This window comes from Rhinolophus hipposideros, assembly GCF_964194185.1.
Source record: "Rhinolophus hipposideros genome assembly, chromosome: 10".
NCBI lineage: Eukaryota > Metazoa > Chordata > Mammalia > Chiroptera > Rhinolophidae > Rhinolophus > Rhinolophus hipposideros.
In genome coordinates, this window is record NC_138056.1 from 4,894,713 (window position 1) to 4,913,068 (window position 18,356).

Below are 18,356 nucleotides of genomic sequence, written 5' to 3' on the forward strand. Positions count from 1 at the left end.
GATGAATGAAGCTGCCAGCCCTGCATCCTGTCAGACACCTCCATGCTGCTTCTGACAGCCCCTCGAGTAGCGCGCATCACCCACTCTTCATGCACTGAGCCGAGCCACACACAGCCAGTGTGAAGCTCCGAACAGGCACTTTCTCAGGCTACAGTGGACAGTATTTTGGGTCCAGATTTATGTAATTTTTAGACTCTCACACATGTAACTTGGCTGTTTTGTAAATTACAGAAGCTGCTCTGAAATAAACATCTCAGGCCACTAAGAACCTAGCTCTCACCACTGGGAACATCACTTCCAGGGCAATTGTTTCAGTGAGTGTCTAGTGCAGAGTCCTAACAGATTATCTGGGGCTTGGGGCCTTGCTATCAGGGTCTGGCTGCATACTTAATTTTTACAGGAGTTTACCAAGGAAAGGAGGGACTTTAGTGCTGTTAGGCAGAGCTCTTCCAGGAAATGTTCATAGGTCATTCTAATCCTAAACTTTTGCACTTTATCTTAGGACTCAAAGACTCAGATAAATCAGCGTATTGTGGCGTCTTTTTAGAAAACGTTTATTATGGTCTTAGTGCTATCTAACCTAGAGGGATGACAAAGTACTGATACTTAAGAGAAACATGTTACTCTGAAACAAAATACAAGTTCAAGTGGTAGCAAGTACAAATTCGAGAGGCCACCAGGAAGGGACGGACAAAACCAGATAGAGCACTGGGAAACTCATCCCAAGTAAGCTTCCAAATCACCATTTCAACAAGGACTGTTTTTTCCCCTCCTATTAATTCAGAATAAAAGATAAGCAAGAAGATCAGAATTAGTAAGAATATGACATTACATAATATGCGAATATAATGAAAACAGTTCAAAGAATTAAATCTATTTTAACCTAACCTATATGCCTTGTAGCTGAATTAAATGACAACTTTCTGACCTCAGTAAGAATGTGTGAATTATTACAAATATCTTGTCAGTAAAAATTACCAATGAAGTTTTATTTATACAAGTCGCTCTTTCCCTCTCCTAATCTGGCTTAACGGATTAAGATCTAATTATCCGGGTCCTCTACCAGTTCTCTTTATTAGTGTCAGATGAAGAAAATGTCTGATGAGTGCTTCTGTATTTATTTGCTACCACAACTTTCTGCTTCAGTCCCATCATACTACTGGGATGGAGTCCAGTGTAAATTTTTAGATCGTAATTCTAAAATACAATGTTAGACTCTTAGATCAGGGCAGCAGTAGCCTAATTGCATCTCCAAGGGCAATTTTCAAATTTATAAATTGAGAGCTTTTACCATTTACATAATGTTGTAGTAACCCAGCTGTATCATCTAACAGGAAGGTTTATTAGCTGGTGAATTAAGAAGACTGGCACCTCCTTCCCTCAGGACAGATGTACTGCTGGCCCCCCAGTACCCGAGGCCAAGCACAGTGCCTATACACCTACAATGCACTTGCTTTTTTAGCCAGATTCAATGCCACTGGGCTGTAAGCCCCTAGTGGGCTCGGTCTGTGGCATGTTTGTATATTTTGCCCAATGCTAAGCCTGGTTCCTGGCACTGAGTTGGCAGGTGTCATTCACAGTAGTGGAATAAATGAATTTCTAGATGTGTAACATCTAATTTTTTCTATAATAATGGTACTGTTTGTTAAATACTTCAGTAACATTATCATCAATTTCCACAACAACCCCACTGAGGTAGATGCTGTCTTACTGACGAGAAAACAGGTTTTACAGATCCAGTATCTTGTCCCAAAGTCACGTTTGCCAAGCTTATTGAAATCTTTTAGAGTAAACAGGAAAAGTAGAAAAATACTTAATGACACTGAATTTGTTTCACTGAGTTGGGGCAACCAAATACATTGATAGGTGAAAAGCTTCTTTGTACCTAGGTACATATATTAAGAGCTCCTTTATTACCAAAATAAACACAAAACAAAAGGCTGATTAAAAACTCAGTCTTCCAGCTGACTCCCACCACCCTGCTGGACCCCGTGTCAGCAGCTGATATGCCCGCCTCCGGCCCCCCCACAATGTACGTACAAACAAAGAGACTCTTTTTCTTATATTAATGGGATTGTACTATACATACTGCTCAGGTTCTGCCTTGTTATTCAACATCTATCGAGGACACAATTTCTCAGTTTTAGAAATGTAAGAATATCCCACAGCAGGACAGAACTCCATTCTACCTTTAGTCTACTTTTAGGATTCAAGGTTACCTTCCTAACCAGCACTTTAGGCACATTGATTATTTTCCCCTGAACTTGACCAGTAAGTCAATACTTTTTAATGTCCCATTTTTCATCTAATCCCCTTTCAACTCTATATTTTAACTCTGATTTGTTCAACACTGTAGAACTTAACGTTTTAGAATCTTCAAAGCCCTTTTACCACATCACAAAAATTGACTTTCCTTCCAGAGAATACGTAATTATGAGTATCTCATTTCACCACTTTCCCTCTCATCTCTTCTGCCAGTTACTTGTGAGGGCTACAAGACAGGAAGGGTAAACTAAGCTTGCTTTCGCCCTCCACTGCAGTGCAGGCTTCTGTGCTGCTCACACTAAGTGCTCCTGCACTGCAGAGTCTCCAGCTGTGCAGTGATTCGGCACCTACCCAATCCAATGCTTTTTTGCTTCTGGGTGATGTTCAGATTACCAAAGGAGTCAAGCTCTAAACTCACTATTATCTCAAGGTCTGATTAAACACAACCAGTTAACTGTAGGAATAATTAATCCATTTGATCTTAAGTAAAAGTACCTGCAGAGCTGGGATCTAAATCTGTTGTTCTCTGATATCAGCTGCATTTTGACTATGGTTTTGGGTAAACAAGAGAAGGTGTGGACAAGCCTCTGCAGGGAGAATTCAAACCCTGTTAGCCTGTGCAGTCATCCTCCTGGCCACTGTTCCTCAGGCTCTGGTCTCTGAGCCACTCATCTTAGTCAGGGATGGCAGCCATGTTTTTCATGGTTCCTGATAAACACAAGAAAGCACTCTCTCTAGACACTCTCAGAGTCCTCTTTAGATGTCTCTTAACTCATTCCTCACCTTGCGGCCTCCTTCTTCTCTGCTTAATATTTGACTCAAATCTTTCTACATTTTCCCCTACCACTTGCCTCCTCAAATATCCTTAATAACTACTTTAGTTAAGAGAGTTTGCATATTTCTGGCATGACACTTTAGTGGATTACAATATGGCTTCCAACAACTGGATTCAATGGAGTTAACTCCATTTATAGACATCCCTTAGGACTGAAAAGATGTTTCTTTTTCATGGCATAGATACCTAGGCCAAAAGAATGTTAGTGAGACATAAACTCAGAAATCTTTCTTCTTAGGGTTCCTAAAGGCAATTTATACAAGTTAATTAGTCCCCAAAGTCATAATTTAATGTTTTCCACATGCATCCATGACAGAATAGCTACGTAATAATAATAATAAAAACTTCTGGAGGAAAGTAAGAAAGATGTTACACTCAAATTCTCAGGAAAATGTAATTATATATGTCCTATCACAATGGAAAAGAAAAAACTTAAGAGTCCTTTGCTCACCCAAGGGAGGGGAGTGAGTCTGGGATCTAGTTTGTGAGTCTGGAAAAGTATGGCTAAGTCTGTTATGCCGTGAATTAATCATTATAGAAATAGGACCACACCTACCTGGAACTTTGTCATTTCCTCCCCTAAATACAAGCCACAATGGTACCACCCGCCTCTTCTAGAGCAAACCTTGTAAAACCAAACTATAAAACCAATTCTCTAGCTTCTATCACCACAGAAGAGGACCAACCTCACTAGGTTAGACTCATTTTAGCCTGTTTTTTACCTTCTTACTGATGCAGAAACAATGAGATAGAATGAAAATGTCAATTGTGAAAAGAAGAAAAAGTTCAGGTCCTGTCTGGAATCCTGAGGCAGCTGGCAGAAGGTAGGGAGCACTTCATCTGTTTGTGGTGGCCAAGGAAAAACTTGAATCAGGAGTCAGGGATGGAAAAAACCTACTATGAGATACTTAGTCTATCTTCCTGAAGGTTACATAAAATGATTCCCTATATATTCTGTGGCTTAATATATGACAGGTTTTAAAAATAACACGTATTACAAATTGTGAAATAGCTTTCTAATACACATACCCATGCCCTGCACCCAAGCCATAGTTCCAGACACTGATTTAAAAAGAAAATTATTATTCCCAACTTGACACTTCTTGGCGTTCATATTAATGGTTACATATGAGAAAAGTACTCCCTCCAGTGCAGACAGCTCAAATCTGCATTCCTTAAAAATAAGCTCATTTGAGACCAATACATGAGGGGTGGGAAAGGCTTTGAAGAGTACTAATACTGGGAGACCTCTTGAAAAAGAAGAAAAATATACAACATGGAGAAAGCTGACATAGCAAAAGGATGCATTATGTTTAAAATGATGCTTTTTCTCAGAAGTTGCCCCAATATATTTGTCTTAATACTAGATGCATTTGAAACTAAACATGCCAAACCTACTCAATATAACCCGACGCAGAACAACTTCTCCTCTGTTGAGGCGAGATGCTAATTGTCATTGGCCACTTTTGTTCTGAAACAGGCAGGCCTCTTTATCTGAGGGTAACTTAAGTTTAAAGCAATAATTTTTAGTATACTTTCTCAGCCTCCCCCTTTTTTTTAGAGTCAGGCTGAAATCTGTGTTTTTAAGACTAAATTTAAGGTCTAACAGAAAATATAAAATGTTAGTATTTTCCTCACAGGGGCTTTGTGCAGCACAAACACACACAGGCACATACTAACTTCTCTCTGGTTGAACCAGAAAGTATCCACAATTCCTGTACTCGCTCTCTTGGACTCCAGAAACTGACTATCCTAGCCAGATCAGTAGCTGTCACACAACATAAGCAACGCTTACCTTTACGTCAGCAATGAGAGCGTCTTCGTCTTCTATCCCTGTAGGGACACATTTCTTGTGTAGTGGCAGAGACTCCAACTTATCTACAAGGCAGCGAAGGCCTTCGAGCTCAAAATGGGTCAGATGCACCTGCCTGTCCTTTTGGGGGCTACACTGGGAATCCCACACTTGGCCATTGTGGGAACCCCGGCTAGAGTCAGATGATGAGTCTCCAGACAAGCTTTTCTTCAGACCTGGAAGACTTCGGCAGGTTTTGCCCAGCCCATCATAATCCAGGTTGACCCCATTAGCTACAGGGCTAGTGAGGATGGAACGCCTGTTGCTCAAGCGCCGGGGTTCTCGATCCACTGCTTCCTCATCCCCATTTCCGGATTCCAACCCATTTAACTCCAAATCTGCCAGTATGAAGGAAACATGCAGTAAGAACATGCCATTTGGCCATGTGATCAGTGAGAGAAATAGGCAGCCTCGGAAGGGCTTGGAGGTTGTAAACGATGCAAGTGTGGCATTTTTAAAATGGTGTCTCCTTATCCCAACCCAGTGTATCATGAAACCATGGTTACAGGTAAAATAGGATCCCAAGCTGCTAGGACAACTGAGGTGACGGTCAGTTGGATTTTCAAAAGATTAGGAAGAGCCTAGGGTTTTTTTTATGTTGGAAAGAAGTTACCTATAAAAATGGCTGTAGAAAAAAAAATATTAATTCACCATCAAGAAAAAAAAAAAGGCTGTAGATTAGTTTCAAATTCAAACTCAAATTTGGGAATTATGAGTTCATTATCTTTTTAAAAAGTAGATAGTATGAAGCACATATATTTAAAAAATAGTTTTGTAAATTAAGTATTGAGCTACTACATGACCTAGCAATCCCTCTTCTGGGTATCTACCTGAAAAAATTGAAAACATTTCTTCGTAAAGATATATGTATCCCTATGTTCACTGCAGCTAAGACATGGAAACGTGTGTTCACTGATAGATGAGTAGATAAAGAAGACGTGGTATATATACACAATGGACTACTACTCAGCCATAAGAAAGGATGAAATACTACCATTTGTGACAACACGAATCAATCTTGAGAGTATCATGATAAGTGAAATAAGTCAGACAGAAAAGGACAAGAATTGTAACTTCACTCACATGTAGGATATAACACAGAAAGCAACAAATGGACAAACGAAAGAGACAAATGCAGACACAGACAATAGCATGGGGGTTGGCAGAGGGGAAGAAAGCTGAGGGGAGGATGAAGAGGGTAAAGGGGTCAAATACATGGTGATGGAAGGACGACTAGACTTTGGTTGGTGAACACACAATGCAGTATATAGGTGATTTATTATAGAATTGTACACTTAAAACTTATATTTTACCCCAGTAAATTTAATTTAAAAATATACATACATAAAAAAAGTAGTTTTGTTCAAAGTTTTGGTCATAATATTAAGCTCTGGGAATAGAAACCCTAGCAACACAGCTAACAACAAAACAAAGTGAAAATAAAAGTTTTAACGAAAGAACTTTTAAATGTTCACTGGTCTTTTATTATGAAAGTAATACGTTTACTATTAATAATTTAGAAAATACAGGGATGTGCAAAGAAGTAAACAAGTCATCCTTTATCCCGCCACCCCCCTTGATAACAACTCAACAGTGTGATATATTTTCTTTCCATCTTTTTCTATGCAAATGGACATGATTATGATAATATGGAATTTTAAACAAAATTGGGTCATTCTGTATATGCAAGTCTATGCCCTGCTTTCACGTATTCAGTGAGCACTTTAAATTTTCAAATGAGAATCATACAACATCCTCAGAGGAAAATGCTAAAGCAGAAAGTTATCTTGCTTCGACTCAACATCCCATGAAACATGTGACCACAGGGTATTTACAGTATTGGCTCCTCTTCACTTTAAGGCTTGGAACAGCCTAAAAATGTATAACTGAAACTATTCTGATATCCAATAAAATATTTCTCTTGATAGAAGTTGGGGAAACAGAAATTAAGAATATAGATTTTAGAGTCTTACGAACCTGGTTCAAACTGCAGCTTTATCACTATCAACTAAGATCATAAACAAGTTTTTAAATCTTCTTCAACCTTAACGTTCCCATTTGTAAAATAAAAATAACACCTACCTCAAATATGTTATTATGTAACTTAATGTATACATGTAACTTAATGTATATGTACTGCTAGTATAGCGCCCAGAATATAGTAAGAGTTACTATGATGACACATTCCTAGTTTTTATTGTGCCCGAGACCATTTCTTATATGAGACCATTTTTTATACGACAATACATTAGACAACTGATCACTTTCTGGAGCAGCTAAATACTAACACTCATACAAAGATGAGATCCAGAGAACTTTTGTAACCTAGTAAATTCACATCTGGGTAGGAGATCAGCTGTAACCAGAGTTCAGCTCCAACGAATGAATTTGGTACCCTCAGGAAGGTAAGTACAAAGACAAAAAAACAAAAACAAAACTATTGAGCAACAGCCTACTGAATATTCCTGGCCTCGCCCTCAGTCCTGTGGGTGTCTTGAAGGTTCATGCAGGCAGAACACTTACCCATGCTGAGGGACTCTTTCTGGAACTCCTTAGTTAGGTGGGAGCGGTTGGTTATGCAGTACACATAGCGCTCCAACACGTACCAACACATCTCATAGTAGAATGGATAGCGAAACTTGTTTGGAACCTACAGGAGCAAAAGTGAGAAAAGCAAGCTGGTAACAATTTTCAAAGAGAGAGTAAGACAATTGAATCACTGCACTAATTAACCTAGGAAAACTCTCTAGTCAATCTGCAAAGCTAGGCTGGTGTTTGGAGCAAGAATTTAACAGGATCTGTTAACCTATAAAATGTTGGTCTTGGGAAACCATCACTAAAGATAGAAAGTATTTGGAAAGACCATTCCGAACAACTAAGAAGCTGTCTTGGCGGAGTAGCAAAGCATCAAAAAGAAGCTCTGGGACAAAGAGTAAAATGTGAGAGTAAGACACAATATACTTGAGAAAATTGTTTTAGGGTTCTTAGACTACAAAGGCATGCCAAGCACTCTTGCCTTTACTAAAGTTTTACCCTGAATAAGAAGGCCATGGAACAAAGAATCGAATGGAAAAACAGGACATAAGATGAAGTTACATGTTTTTATTATGTTCTTACATCTATGAAAGTATGATTAGAGACTCATTCTCCAACTATGGCCAGTCTAGAACATGAAACTGAGTATTTTCCCCACTATCAGGTTGCTTGTCTTGTACTTTGTGGTTTGCCAAGATGGTATATCCATAACTCAAGATTACTGCTCCACATAGTCTAATTACCTAATGTCTTTAGTTTTCTTTCCATTCTCCCCCAAAGCAGGATGAAATTATTCCAGCTGAATAATAATAAAAAGATTTGCCCTTTAGATCTAGCAAAGTCGAGGAAAAGGCAAATCCGTGGATTAACCAGTGAGGAAGACCAATGGTGGGGGACTGACCTAAATATAGTTTGCTGTCTTCCATTACAGAGGCAACCTTTCAAAAGAATAAGCAAAACAACACTGTTAAGATCGTTCTGACTATGCAACTCCTGAGAATGTTCCCATCTCCTTTTCAAAGCTCTATGTCAGGAAGTCATCTTGCTAGATCTGGGTAAGAGCCCCTTTTCAAAACCCTTCTCCAGGTCACAGGGTATCGCTGTGGAATGAGATCACTTTCCTTGAGGCAGGAGAGGCACATACATGCCATTAGCTTTCCCACACAGAGAAGCCAGGCTCTGGGTATGGGCCTCTCATGTGGCTACAGCCTCAACAAGGAGGTTTCTCCTCCCTTATTTAAAAGTCAAATTAATTTCCTTCTGGTGAGGTGGTGTTGAGGGGGGGACACAAGAATTAATAGATACTAGGTCCCCCCAAATTAAATATAATACACTGGGCTTCTATGCCTGCCTTTTAATTGTATTAGCACTTTTCTAGAAGGATCTTTATTAAAAGTTCAGGACAACCTAAAATTCTGAAGCTCTCTGGGATTCTGTTTAGAGCTGGATAATAAAGATAGTAAAAAAAATATATAAAACGGGATATTAAACTTTTGATTTTTTACTTGGAACTCCTCAGACTATATGAATAATAGTCAAGATAACACACACCAACCTGCCCCATTACATTTACCTATGCTGCCAGACATCCCAGAGCATATCAATTTCTAAGACACGGATTGAATTTTTTCTAAAAAAATTTTATAACCCTCATTACAAAATTATCGAGCCTTTAAGCACTATCAGTAGAATAATTACTAATACTCGAGTTTAAATAGTATATTTCTACACTGGCATGGCAAAAGTAACCAAAGCATTGCCTTAAATTTACAATAGACTTTATATTTCTTTCGTAAAAACATCTCTATCCATTCTCTTTTAAATTAAACTTTGTAAGTCTATAGAAGTCAGTAACACAGTAAATAAATGCCAGGCTGGTACTTGGCACATAAAAAGTCGGTGTAGAAAGTAAAAAAAAAAAAAAAAAAAAAATCACTGTGCGTATATGTGTAGGGAATCCAATGAAATTTTATAGTAACACAGAAGGGGTCCTTATTTGGAAGAAAATAATTAAACCTTACTTAGGAAAAATGGAATAATATGGTGGTTAGATACTGAAATTTGACATTTTCTGATAAAGTCTAGTAAAACCAGATAGATAAAATCAAAATCAGTTACTACCAGTTTAACCAGTCTGCAGTTATTAGCAGTCAGTAATAATCAGTTATTACGAGTCTGCAGGGATCTTTTCATGCAGAGATAAGGTGCTCATTTTACCTATGCTACTAAAAATATATTCTCTCTTTATTCCCTCAAACTGAGCAACCAATTAAACCATGGGCATAACAGTAATTTTTAGCCAAAAAATGGGAATGCTTTCTAAAAACTGATTTTCAGATTCAATCTTACAGCAATTGGGTGGTATTACCTCTTAGAATGCTTTTGAGTTAAATAAGAGTATTCTATTCTGAAATTATGTAATGTTTCTCTTTTGAAACATTTAAACTATTTTTACTATTATTATAGCTTCAAACTTACTAAATGCCTGCTGTCTTTTGTAGTTGCATTACTCTTAACAAACAAGCACAAATTCATTTTTATAAAATGTATTTAAAAAGCACATTACAGGGGTGCCTGGTTGGCTCAGTTGGTTAGAGCGCGGTGCTAAGAACACCAAGGTTGCCAGTTCGATCCCAGCATGGCCGAGAAAGGGAAAAGAAAAAAACAGAAGTTTGATCTAAAAAGCACATCTTCTTTTAATTCTAGTAAGAGAGCAATCCCTGTAACTTCGACACCAATCTTGTGTGTAAGGTAGTAAGGAGCACCTAACCAAAATAAGTATTTCAAAAGAGGCACCAAAACAGTTAACTGACCATGTTCACAGCAACCAGGCCAATGACCATTCCTTCTAAAAGGTGTGAATTCTTCACTAATTGCTGTTTTTTAATTTTGAAAACTTTCAAATCCACCAAAGTTTCCAGAGCAGTACCATGAACACTTTCAGAGCCTTCTCCAAGATTCACCAATTGGTAACATTTGCCCACATTTGCTCATCTCTATTCACATACACTGTTATTATTTTGCTGAATGACTTGAGAGCAAGTTGTAAACATCACACACTCTAAATATACTCTAATTGCTGTTTAATGTCAATACCATTTACACTTTAATTATATATAATTCAGCTCTTACCAAATATAGTCTGCTAAAGGACTAAGCCCTGTTTCCTCTAAGGCATGGGTCAGCCAGGAAATAGCAGCGAAATTTGTTTAGCTGCCTGTTTTTGTAACGTCTATGAACTATGAGTGTATTTTACATTTTTAAAGGGCTGGAAAAACAAACAAACTAAAAGAGTATTTTGTGACACAGGAAAATTATATGAAATTCAAATTTCAGTGTCCATAAATAAAATTTTATTTTATTTGAGCCCTGCTCATTCATTTAAGTATTTCCTTCTAGAAGGCAGTTAGTTAGGTTAACTACTTACAACAGATACTCTATGGCCCACAACGCCAAAAATATTTACTATCTGGCCCTTTACAGAAAACATTTGCCGGCTGACCTCGTGGCGCAACGGTAGCGCGTCTGACTCCAGAAAACGTTTGCCAAATCTCGCCTTCAAGTATTCACTACATGTAATGAATTAACCTTTTTCCTATACATTTACCGTGTTTCTTCAAAAATAAGACCTAGCGGGACCATTAGCTCTAATGCGTCTTTTGGAGCAAAAATTAATATAAGACCCGGTATTATATTATATTATAGCCAGTATTATAATTATATTATATTACACTACATTATATTATATTACATTATACCCGGTCTTATATAAGACCTGGTCTTACATTAATTTTTGCTCTAAAAGACGCATTAGAGCTGATGGTCTGGCTAGGTTTTATTTTCAGGGAAACATGGTATGTACTATCCTAGGAAAAAACTGAGAAAATAAGACAGAAATAATTTTCTACAGGGCTTAATTTTCTCATGGAACCCCACTTGAGAAACGTAGTATACAAATTTATATATTAAAGTACAATACTTTGAGTGTTAGATAGTAATCAGAGTAAAGAAAGATTTATAGTTGTGAATCTTGAGTTGATAAATCTCATTACACCAAATTATTCTAAGAACATAAAAACAAAAAACGTGGTTCAAGAGATTACCAAATGTCCATCTCTAGCCCTATAAAAATCGAAGATATCAAAAAACTCAAAGATTTGGAGTCCCCAAAACCAAGCATGTAGGTATCTTGTTAAAACTTTTTTGTGTTCCAAAAACGTGAACACTGCATTTTAACCCAAAGAGAAGTTGAAGTTTTGAGACAAACTATCAGTTAAACTCTTATAACACCACTCTTAAATGGAATAAATCTCTTCACATCTAATTGTTACACAGAATTACTTACCCGTGTCCGATCTTCAATGTTGTATATTTTTAACTGCATGGGGATATTGAAGCTATGCAAAAAATTGCCTCCAAACACTAACGTGTCTGTAGGAGTATACACAGCATGAATCCAGCCTAGAAGTAAAAGGAATGAAAGGCAGTGGCTGTGAGCACACATTATTACACGGCCCCTGAGAGAACTAGTAGGAGACTTCCTTCCTCTTTTTCTTCCTTCCTTTTTACTCTGATTCTGCCTCTTAGTGGTTGGTTAAGTTTATTTAATCTCTTGCAGCCTCACTACCCTCTATAAAACCAGGATAAATTAAACTTTATATGGTTGTTGGTAAGTATTAAATGAGAAAACGCATGTAAAGTGTTTAGCATTCAACAAACTTTTTTTTTTTTTTTAAAGTGATGCCACAAAGTGTGGTAAGATTTTCTTTTTTTAAAAATTTTTATTGGGGAATATTGGGGAGCAGTGTGTTTCTCCAGGGCCCATCAGCTCCAAGTTAAGTCCTTGTCCTTCAATCTAGTGGTGGAGGGCGCAGCTCCGCTCCAAGTCCATTCGCCGTTTTCAATCTTTACTTGCAGGGGGCGCAGCCCACCATCCCATGTGGGAATTGAACCGGCAACCCTGTTGTTAAGAGCTCGCTCTCTATCCAACTGAGCCGCCCTAACAAACTTTTAATAAATGCTGCTTCTATTTACTGGAGCACCTACTACAAACAACGCTCAATACAGGATAGTTTACAGGTGTCTTCACGTACTTCTCACAAAATAAGAAAGGGATTTCAATACTTGACCACAGTGGTATTAGCAGGTAAATGCATAGTCTTAATTCTAATACAGGTTTGTGACTCCAAAATCTGTGCTCTCTCTACTTATTTTGGAACTAGTGACCTGATCAAAAATATTACTGATTCAGCACTCTCCCTAGCCTTCACAGCCATCCTTTAGAGGAATAGGTAGTTCTTAACCAGGGGTTGTATACCTGCAGAACAGGTCTTATCTCTAGAGCTGAATATCTAGGGCTAATGTGGGACCTAAACATGTAGCTCGAAGAAGTCTCTATTGTACCTTTAGTGGAAAAGCACCACCTTAAAAAGAAATCTAAGCATCTGCTCCATAGCGAAGGGAAAGGACAGCCATGTTTTCTGCCTAACCCAGCATCATAATCATTCTTGGCAGTAATCGTCAATTCCTTTTTCTTTAAGAAAAGAAAGTGGCTAGCGGAGATAATCCACCTTTCCCATCTTGCTTACCTGAGGGAATGACGAAGGTATAGCCCTGCTTGAGCTCAATGCGCTGGCAATCTGACACCCGGTCACCCAGAAAGATGTCTCCCTGTTTCCCTGACAGCAGCCAATTCTCGTACAGCTCCAGGTTGTGGGCTGTAGGGGGGATGAGCCAGAAGACCTGTGAGTTAAAAAACTTCAGTCTGTTAACAGCCATTGACATGACCCAGTCGCCTCCCTCAACTGATCAACAAAGTTGAGACCAACAGGTAGAAGAGAGGCCAACAATTAATTCTCCCAGTCAACAGAACTTGAAAATTGGGAAATTCTAAGGGCCCCAAAGATACAGATCTTTTTTTGTTCTCCACTTGATCAAACAGCATAAGGGTTTCCCTGGGGTTTAACTGAAGAACAAGGGACCCATCCAAGACTCAAAGAGAAGTGAAGCATTCGGCTTGTTACTTACACAGTCCCCTACTCGCCCCTGGCTGTCTGGCCGCTAGAGTGCTAAAGGGTACAGTTGGTTAGGTACAAAATCTTCAAGAGACAGGCCTGGGTTGCTTTGTTCCAAGGTAGCAACCAAGACCAAAAGGATAAAACTTAAGATACCACTTAAATGGATCCAAAGTAAATAAAATGACTTTGGAGGTACAGTTGTTTTAGATTAGGACCTCATATTTTAAAAGCTTTATCTGTTTTCATTCCAGTTTTACTTTCCTCTTACAAATGCATTCACTTCTAAGTAAGGGGAAAAGGGTATCAGTAAGAGTATAATTCTATAAGCCTCTGGTATTACTTCTAGATTTCCATTCTTACAGCATTCAGAAACGCTCTTGGACCAGCTAGAATATAGTTCTTTAGGAATGAGGATAATCTTTCAAAGTCTATTTATATCTTCAGAGAGGACTTAAAGGCTTTCTTGGTCACCTTTCAGACCAATGCCTCCATATAGATAGGGAAAGGTGGTTTGAATCCCAATTTGCTGATTTCATTGTGAATCTATCCAAAGTTTCTGTTCCCTTCTACTATCTTATTACACTTTCATGTAGAGAAATTACTTTGTCTTCCAAACACCACTTCCTTGCCTTCATTTGGAGAATTCTGCTTTGGGACTCTATAAACAGGACTGTTGAGGGTTACTAAGTGCTCTGTCCATGTTGGCATAGTAATAGTGGGCTAGATGAATACTAATTCCTACTGAACTCTAGCCAAGGTCAAGAAGGTCAACTTAATCTACGATTCTTGCTAGATACGAGTGGAAACAAAGTCCTAATAGGTTCATATCCAGGGTGTATTAAGCATGCATGAACTGAAGCGAAGTCCTACAACCAGCGTCAGATTCCAACCCCATCACCAGACCGTACCTTTCCCCCTTGATGGATGTGATACCAAACAGAGGTACCACCAAAGTCCACATGGAAGTCAGTATAGCAGCCTCGAACACTCATTAGACAGTACCTGACCCAAAAAAGGCAGCAGGGTTAGTGCACTGGCAAGAGAGAACCTGCCCCAACACAATGCCACCCTCTCGCCGTGTGTACTTCCTCTACCTTCCGCCTAACCCACTCCCAGCCAGTGAGAGGAATGCAATTTCAAGTCACCACATTACAAGAAAGTAAGTGTTTTGGTTTTTTTTTTTGGATGGCACAGCTCAGCGCCAGGTCCAGTTGCCGTTGTTAGTTGCAGGGGGCACAGCCCACCATCCCTTGCGGGAGTCGAGGAACTGAACTGGCAACCTTGTGGTTGAGAGCCCACTGGCCCATTTGGGAATTGAACAGGCAGCCTTCGGAGTTAGGAGCATGGAGCTCTAACCGCCCGAGCCACCAGGCTGGCCCAAGTGTTTTGGTTTTTAAACTATGTGATCATGGGCTATGGTTCTCTTACATAGACTCTTCCCTTTGAACTGCAAAGGCTCCTCTTTTAACAATTCATGGTTTTGATCGTTTAGGACACGGAACGAGGCTCCTAAGGGAGGAACGTCCCTTGCTGGCACGCTGGTCTCCCACAGCACATGGGCGGGCACACACAGGCTGAGCCACTTACTTCTGCACCTTAGGGTACTGCATCTCCAAGATGGCATTTGTTGATTCAGTCTGACTTTCCTTCAAATGTCTCGGCCACATGTTGTCCACCCAGTCAATGAAATCCACCTTCAAAGAGGAGGAGGAAACATTTAGGCTTCAAAGGAAGGATGGGGATTGAAGAGAATTTGAAAGTCAAGAAAAACAGAACTTCTCAAAATACACACTGTAATTTAATTATAAGCAAATGAAAATAATCTGCTGCTGAATCTTAGTGTCAACAGGCAAACATCCTGAAAGTAATTATTCAATGAGAATAAAGACTAATGGTTCCACAACATGATCATCAAGCACTAATCAAAATGAAGTCACTAAATTATCCAGGCCCTCTCTTCTGTGTCAGTATGAGTGTAATCAACAGTATTTTTTTTGATCCAATATCTGGAAAGCACCTATAAACTTACTGAAAGGTGTAACACAGAGCAACTTAGCTACCGAAAGTTAAAAGAAAAAAAGAAAACAAGAAAAAACAAAAACAAATCCAGTGGAGCTTTGTAGTCTTGCTATGCGCTATAGAATATACTAGGTTACAAATCAGAAATTCCAGGTCTGTCATGTTTTCTCGAGATCATATGCGAGCCCCTGGAACTCATCTGGTCTCTTAAGAAACAGTCTCAGGTAGATCAAGTGTGAGCCAAACCACCGTGAATCCAGTGAAGCACTGATGTTGCAAATATCTAACATATGGCTGTAAAAAAACATGTATCTGGTAAGCTTTATAACAACATTGATACATTTGATCATTTATTTCTTTATAATATATAAACAAATGCATACAATCTGTGCATAAGCATGAGGCGGGGGCCCAATGGACATCCAGATGTAAACTGCAGGAGAGTGTTTGGAAGGGATCATCAATGACATGCAAGTTGAAACAAGCAAGACCAGGAGCAACAATGAAGGTTAACTTGCTAGTCCATTTCAAAACATTTCCGCTCAGGGAGCCAACAGTTTTAACCAAGTGTCCACTGGGCCTAGAGAGTGAATGAGACCAGATTCCTTTCTTTCCCTCCATCAAAGTCTACTTTCTGTTCTCTAATGTAGTGGCCAGCACCTCCCATCGCCTGGTATTATCCTTCGGGAAGCCCTTCTCAGAGTAATGAATAACAATACTTGCTCAACACACTGTAAGTTCTTGGGTCTGGATGGGGAGAGAAGTTAGAAACACATGACTGTTTTCACCCAGTGTTCATTCAGAGGAAGCTCAATTTCTCTGGCCAGAATTTTTCACCGGCCTCCCTTTATTTGGTATTATTAGGTATCGTATGACTACCAAGAAAATGTTACGGTAAGGTATTCATACTTTTTTCTTAGGTTAATCTTTAGACTCTGGATAGGCCTTTTGCTAATAGCTTCATCCACATGAGAACAAGTCTCCAGTACGGAGAATCTCCCGTTTTCTACCTGTTTGCACCAACATAGGGCCCAACCGGCAACAAATCCAATACCTGAGACCTAATGTATTCATACACTGTGCAAACACAGGTCATGGCCTTCTATCACCCAACCAATGTGCACACTGTGTCTGTTGCCATTTTTATCTACATCTCCATGACACTAACTGATCTCTCATCTCACCAGAGAATCCCACCTTATGCCAGCACACAGTGGGCACTGAAAAGGTGCCCACCTCACTCCCTGCACCTACTTTGACATTCTATTCCTTCTCCTTGAAATTCTAATCCTCCTCTTTGCCTCATTTATTTCCTTTATGCCAAGCTTAGGTATTACTTCCTCCAAGCAGTTTCCCCAGTTCTCCTCCAGTTCAGTTAGGTGGGTCCTTCCCATTGGCCGTACAACACTCCGTGTTGATCCACTCTTGAAGCACTTACCATGTTGAAGTTTATATAAATGCCTATTTCCTCGTCTTTCTTTCCTATGAGACTCTGCATTCTGAGGATAAGAAAGATCTTATTTTCCACGGTACCTCTAAGCACAGTGTGTAGCATGTGGTAGGCACTTAAACTAATAAACGAATTCTGAAGGTGTGAAGATCATGGTGAACAAGAGATTATCTAGTTTATGTAAAAGATTATTACATGAATGAATACATTTGTCAAAACTCATTGAAATTTAAAACGGGTACATTTTATTGTATGTTAATTGTACCTCACTAAAGTTGGTTTTAAAAAAAGCATTATGAAAGACATATTAGAAAAGACCTAGAAAAATGGATGGATACACTGTGGCAGGGCGGAGTGGGGACCATAAATAAATAAAGAGTAGCCCAGCAGAATAAGCATGTTACTTCTTACATAGCAAGGTCATAGAAAGTTTGCTTGCTTTTAGGAGGAGACCTTGCTAATAGCTCACGCAATCTTTCCGGTCATGCTTTAGGTCCCTAAAAGATACTTGTGCATTGTCCTTTGTACTCTAGAAAATTTTGTATTTCTGAGACCTTCTACAGATCTACTCCTCTATTTAATGGTACAGGACTTTTCTAAATTTTGTTGTTGTTATTTCTATTCTTTTTCTTTTTAATTTTTATTGGGGAATATTAACAGTGTGTTTCTCCAGGGATCATCAGCTCCAAGTCGTTGTCCTTCAATCTAGTTGTGGAGGGCGCAGCTCAGCTCCAAGTCCAGTCGTCGTTTCAATCTTAGTTGCACAGGGCAAAGCACACTACCTCACGTGGGAATCGAACCAGCAATCCTGTTGTTCAGAGCTCGCGCTCTAACCAACTGAGCCATCCAGTCGCCCCAGGACTTTTCTAATTTTTATAAAATGATATAACATTTTTATCATTAAAACTAGGGACAAAATGAATAAATTAAGGATGTTACAAAGAAGGCTTCATGTGTGAGTAACATTTCTAAACTTTAAGAATGGGAAAGTTTTAATTTTATAACTACAATATTATTTTTAAATTGAAATTCTAAAAATATTAAGGAATACACTTATAAAAAATGTTATTGTGATTATTACATCCCTCTCTTTATTGAATTCTTTATTTACTAAGTAGACCATGTTTGGCTAATAACAAAGCTAACTTCTAGCCATCGGTATTTCTTGTCTTCTTGTATTTCCACATGACGAACCAAATGATAATTATTATAAAGAGGATTTTTGTCATTGGGGGAGGAGTTTTCTTAACGAGAAATTCTGTATTTAGTTATGGAATCTCCAGTAACAAGAAGCAATGACAAAAAATTATACTGTCTCTTCAGATAATAATGAAATACTACGAACATTTTCCCATTGGTCTATACATATCAATTTATTAGTGA

At 38.8% G+C, this 18,356-nt stretch overlaps 1 protein-coding gene across 3 annotated transcripts in view; it reads right to left on the bottom strand.

Moving 5' to 3' along the window:
• The window catches only part of KDM2A (lysine demethylase 2A), a 94,022-nt gene that overhangs the window by 15,744 nt on the left and 59,922 nt on the right, over nt 1-18,356 (bottom strand). For all 3 annotated transcript variants that reach the window (XM_081064594.1, XM_081064595.1, XM_081064596.1), the window contains 6 exons: nt 15,092-15,198; nt 14,413-14,506; nt 13,076-13,229; nt 11,833-11,948; nt 7,476-7,602; nt 4,896-5,290 (listed from right to left, as the gene is read on the bottom strand). In XM_081064594.1, coding sequence (XP_080920720.1) covers nt 4,896-5,290; nt 7,476-7,602; nt 11,833-11,948; nt 13,076-13,229; nt 14,413-14,506; nt 15,092-15,198 — 993 coding nt within the window. The remainder of the gene's footprint in view (nt 1-4,895; nt 5,291-7,475; nt 7,603-11,832; nt 11,949-13,075; nt 13,230-14,412; nt 14,507-15,091; nt 15,199-18,356) is intronic.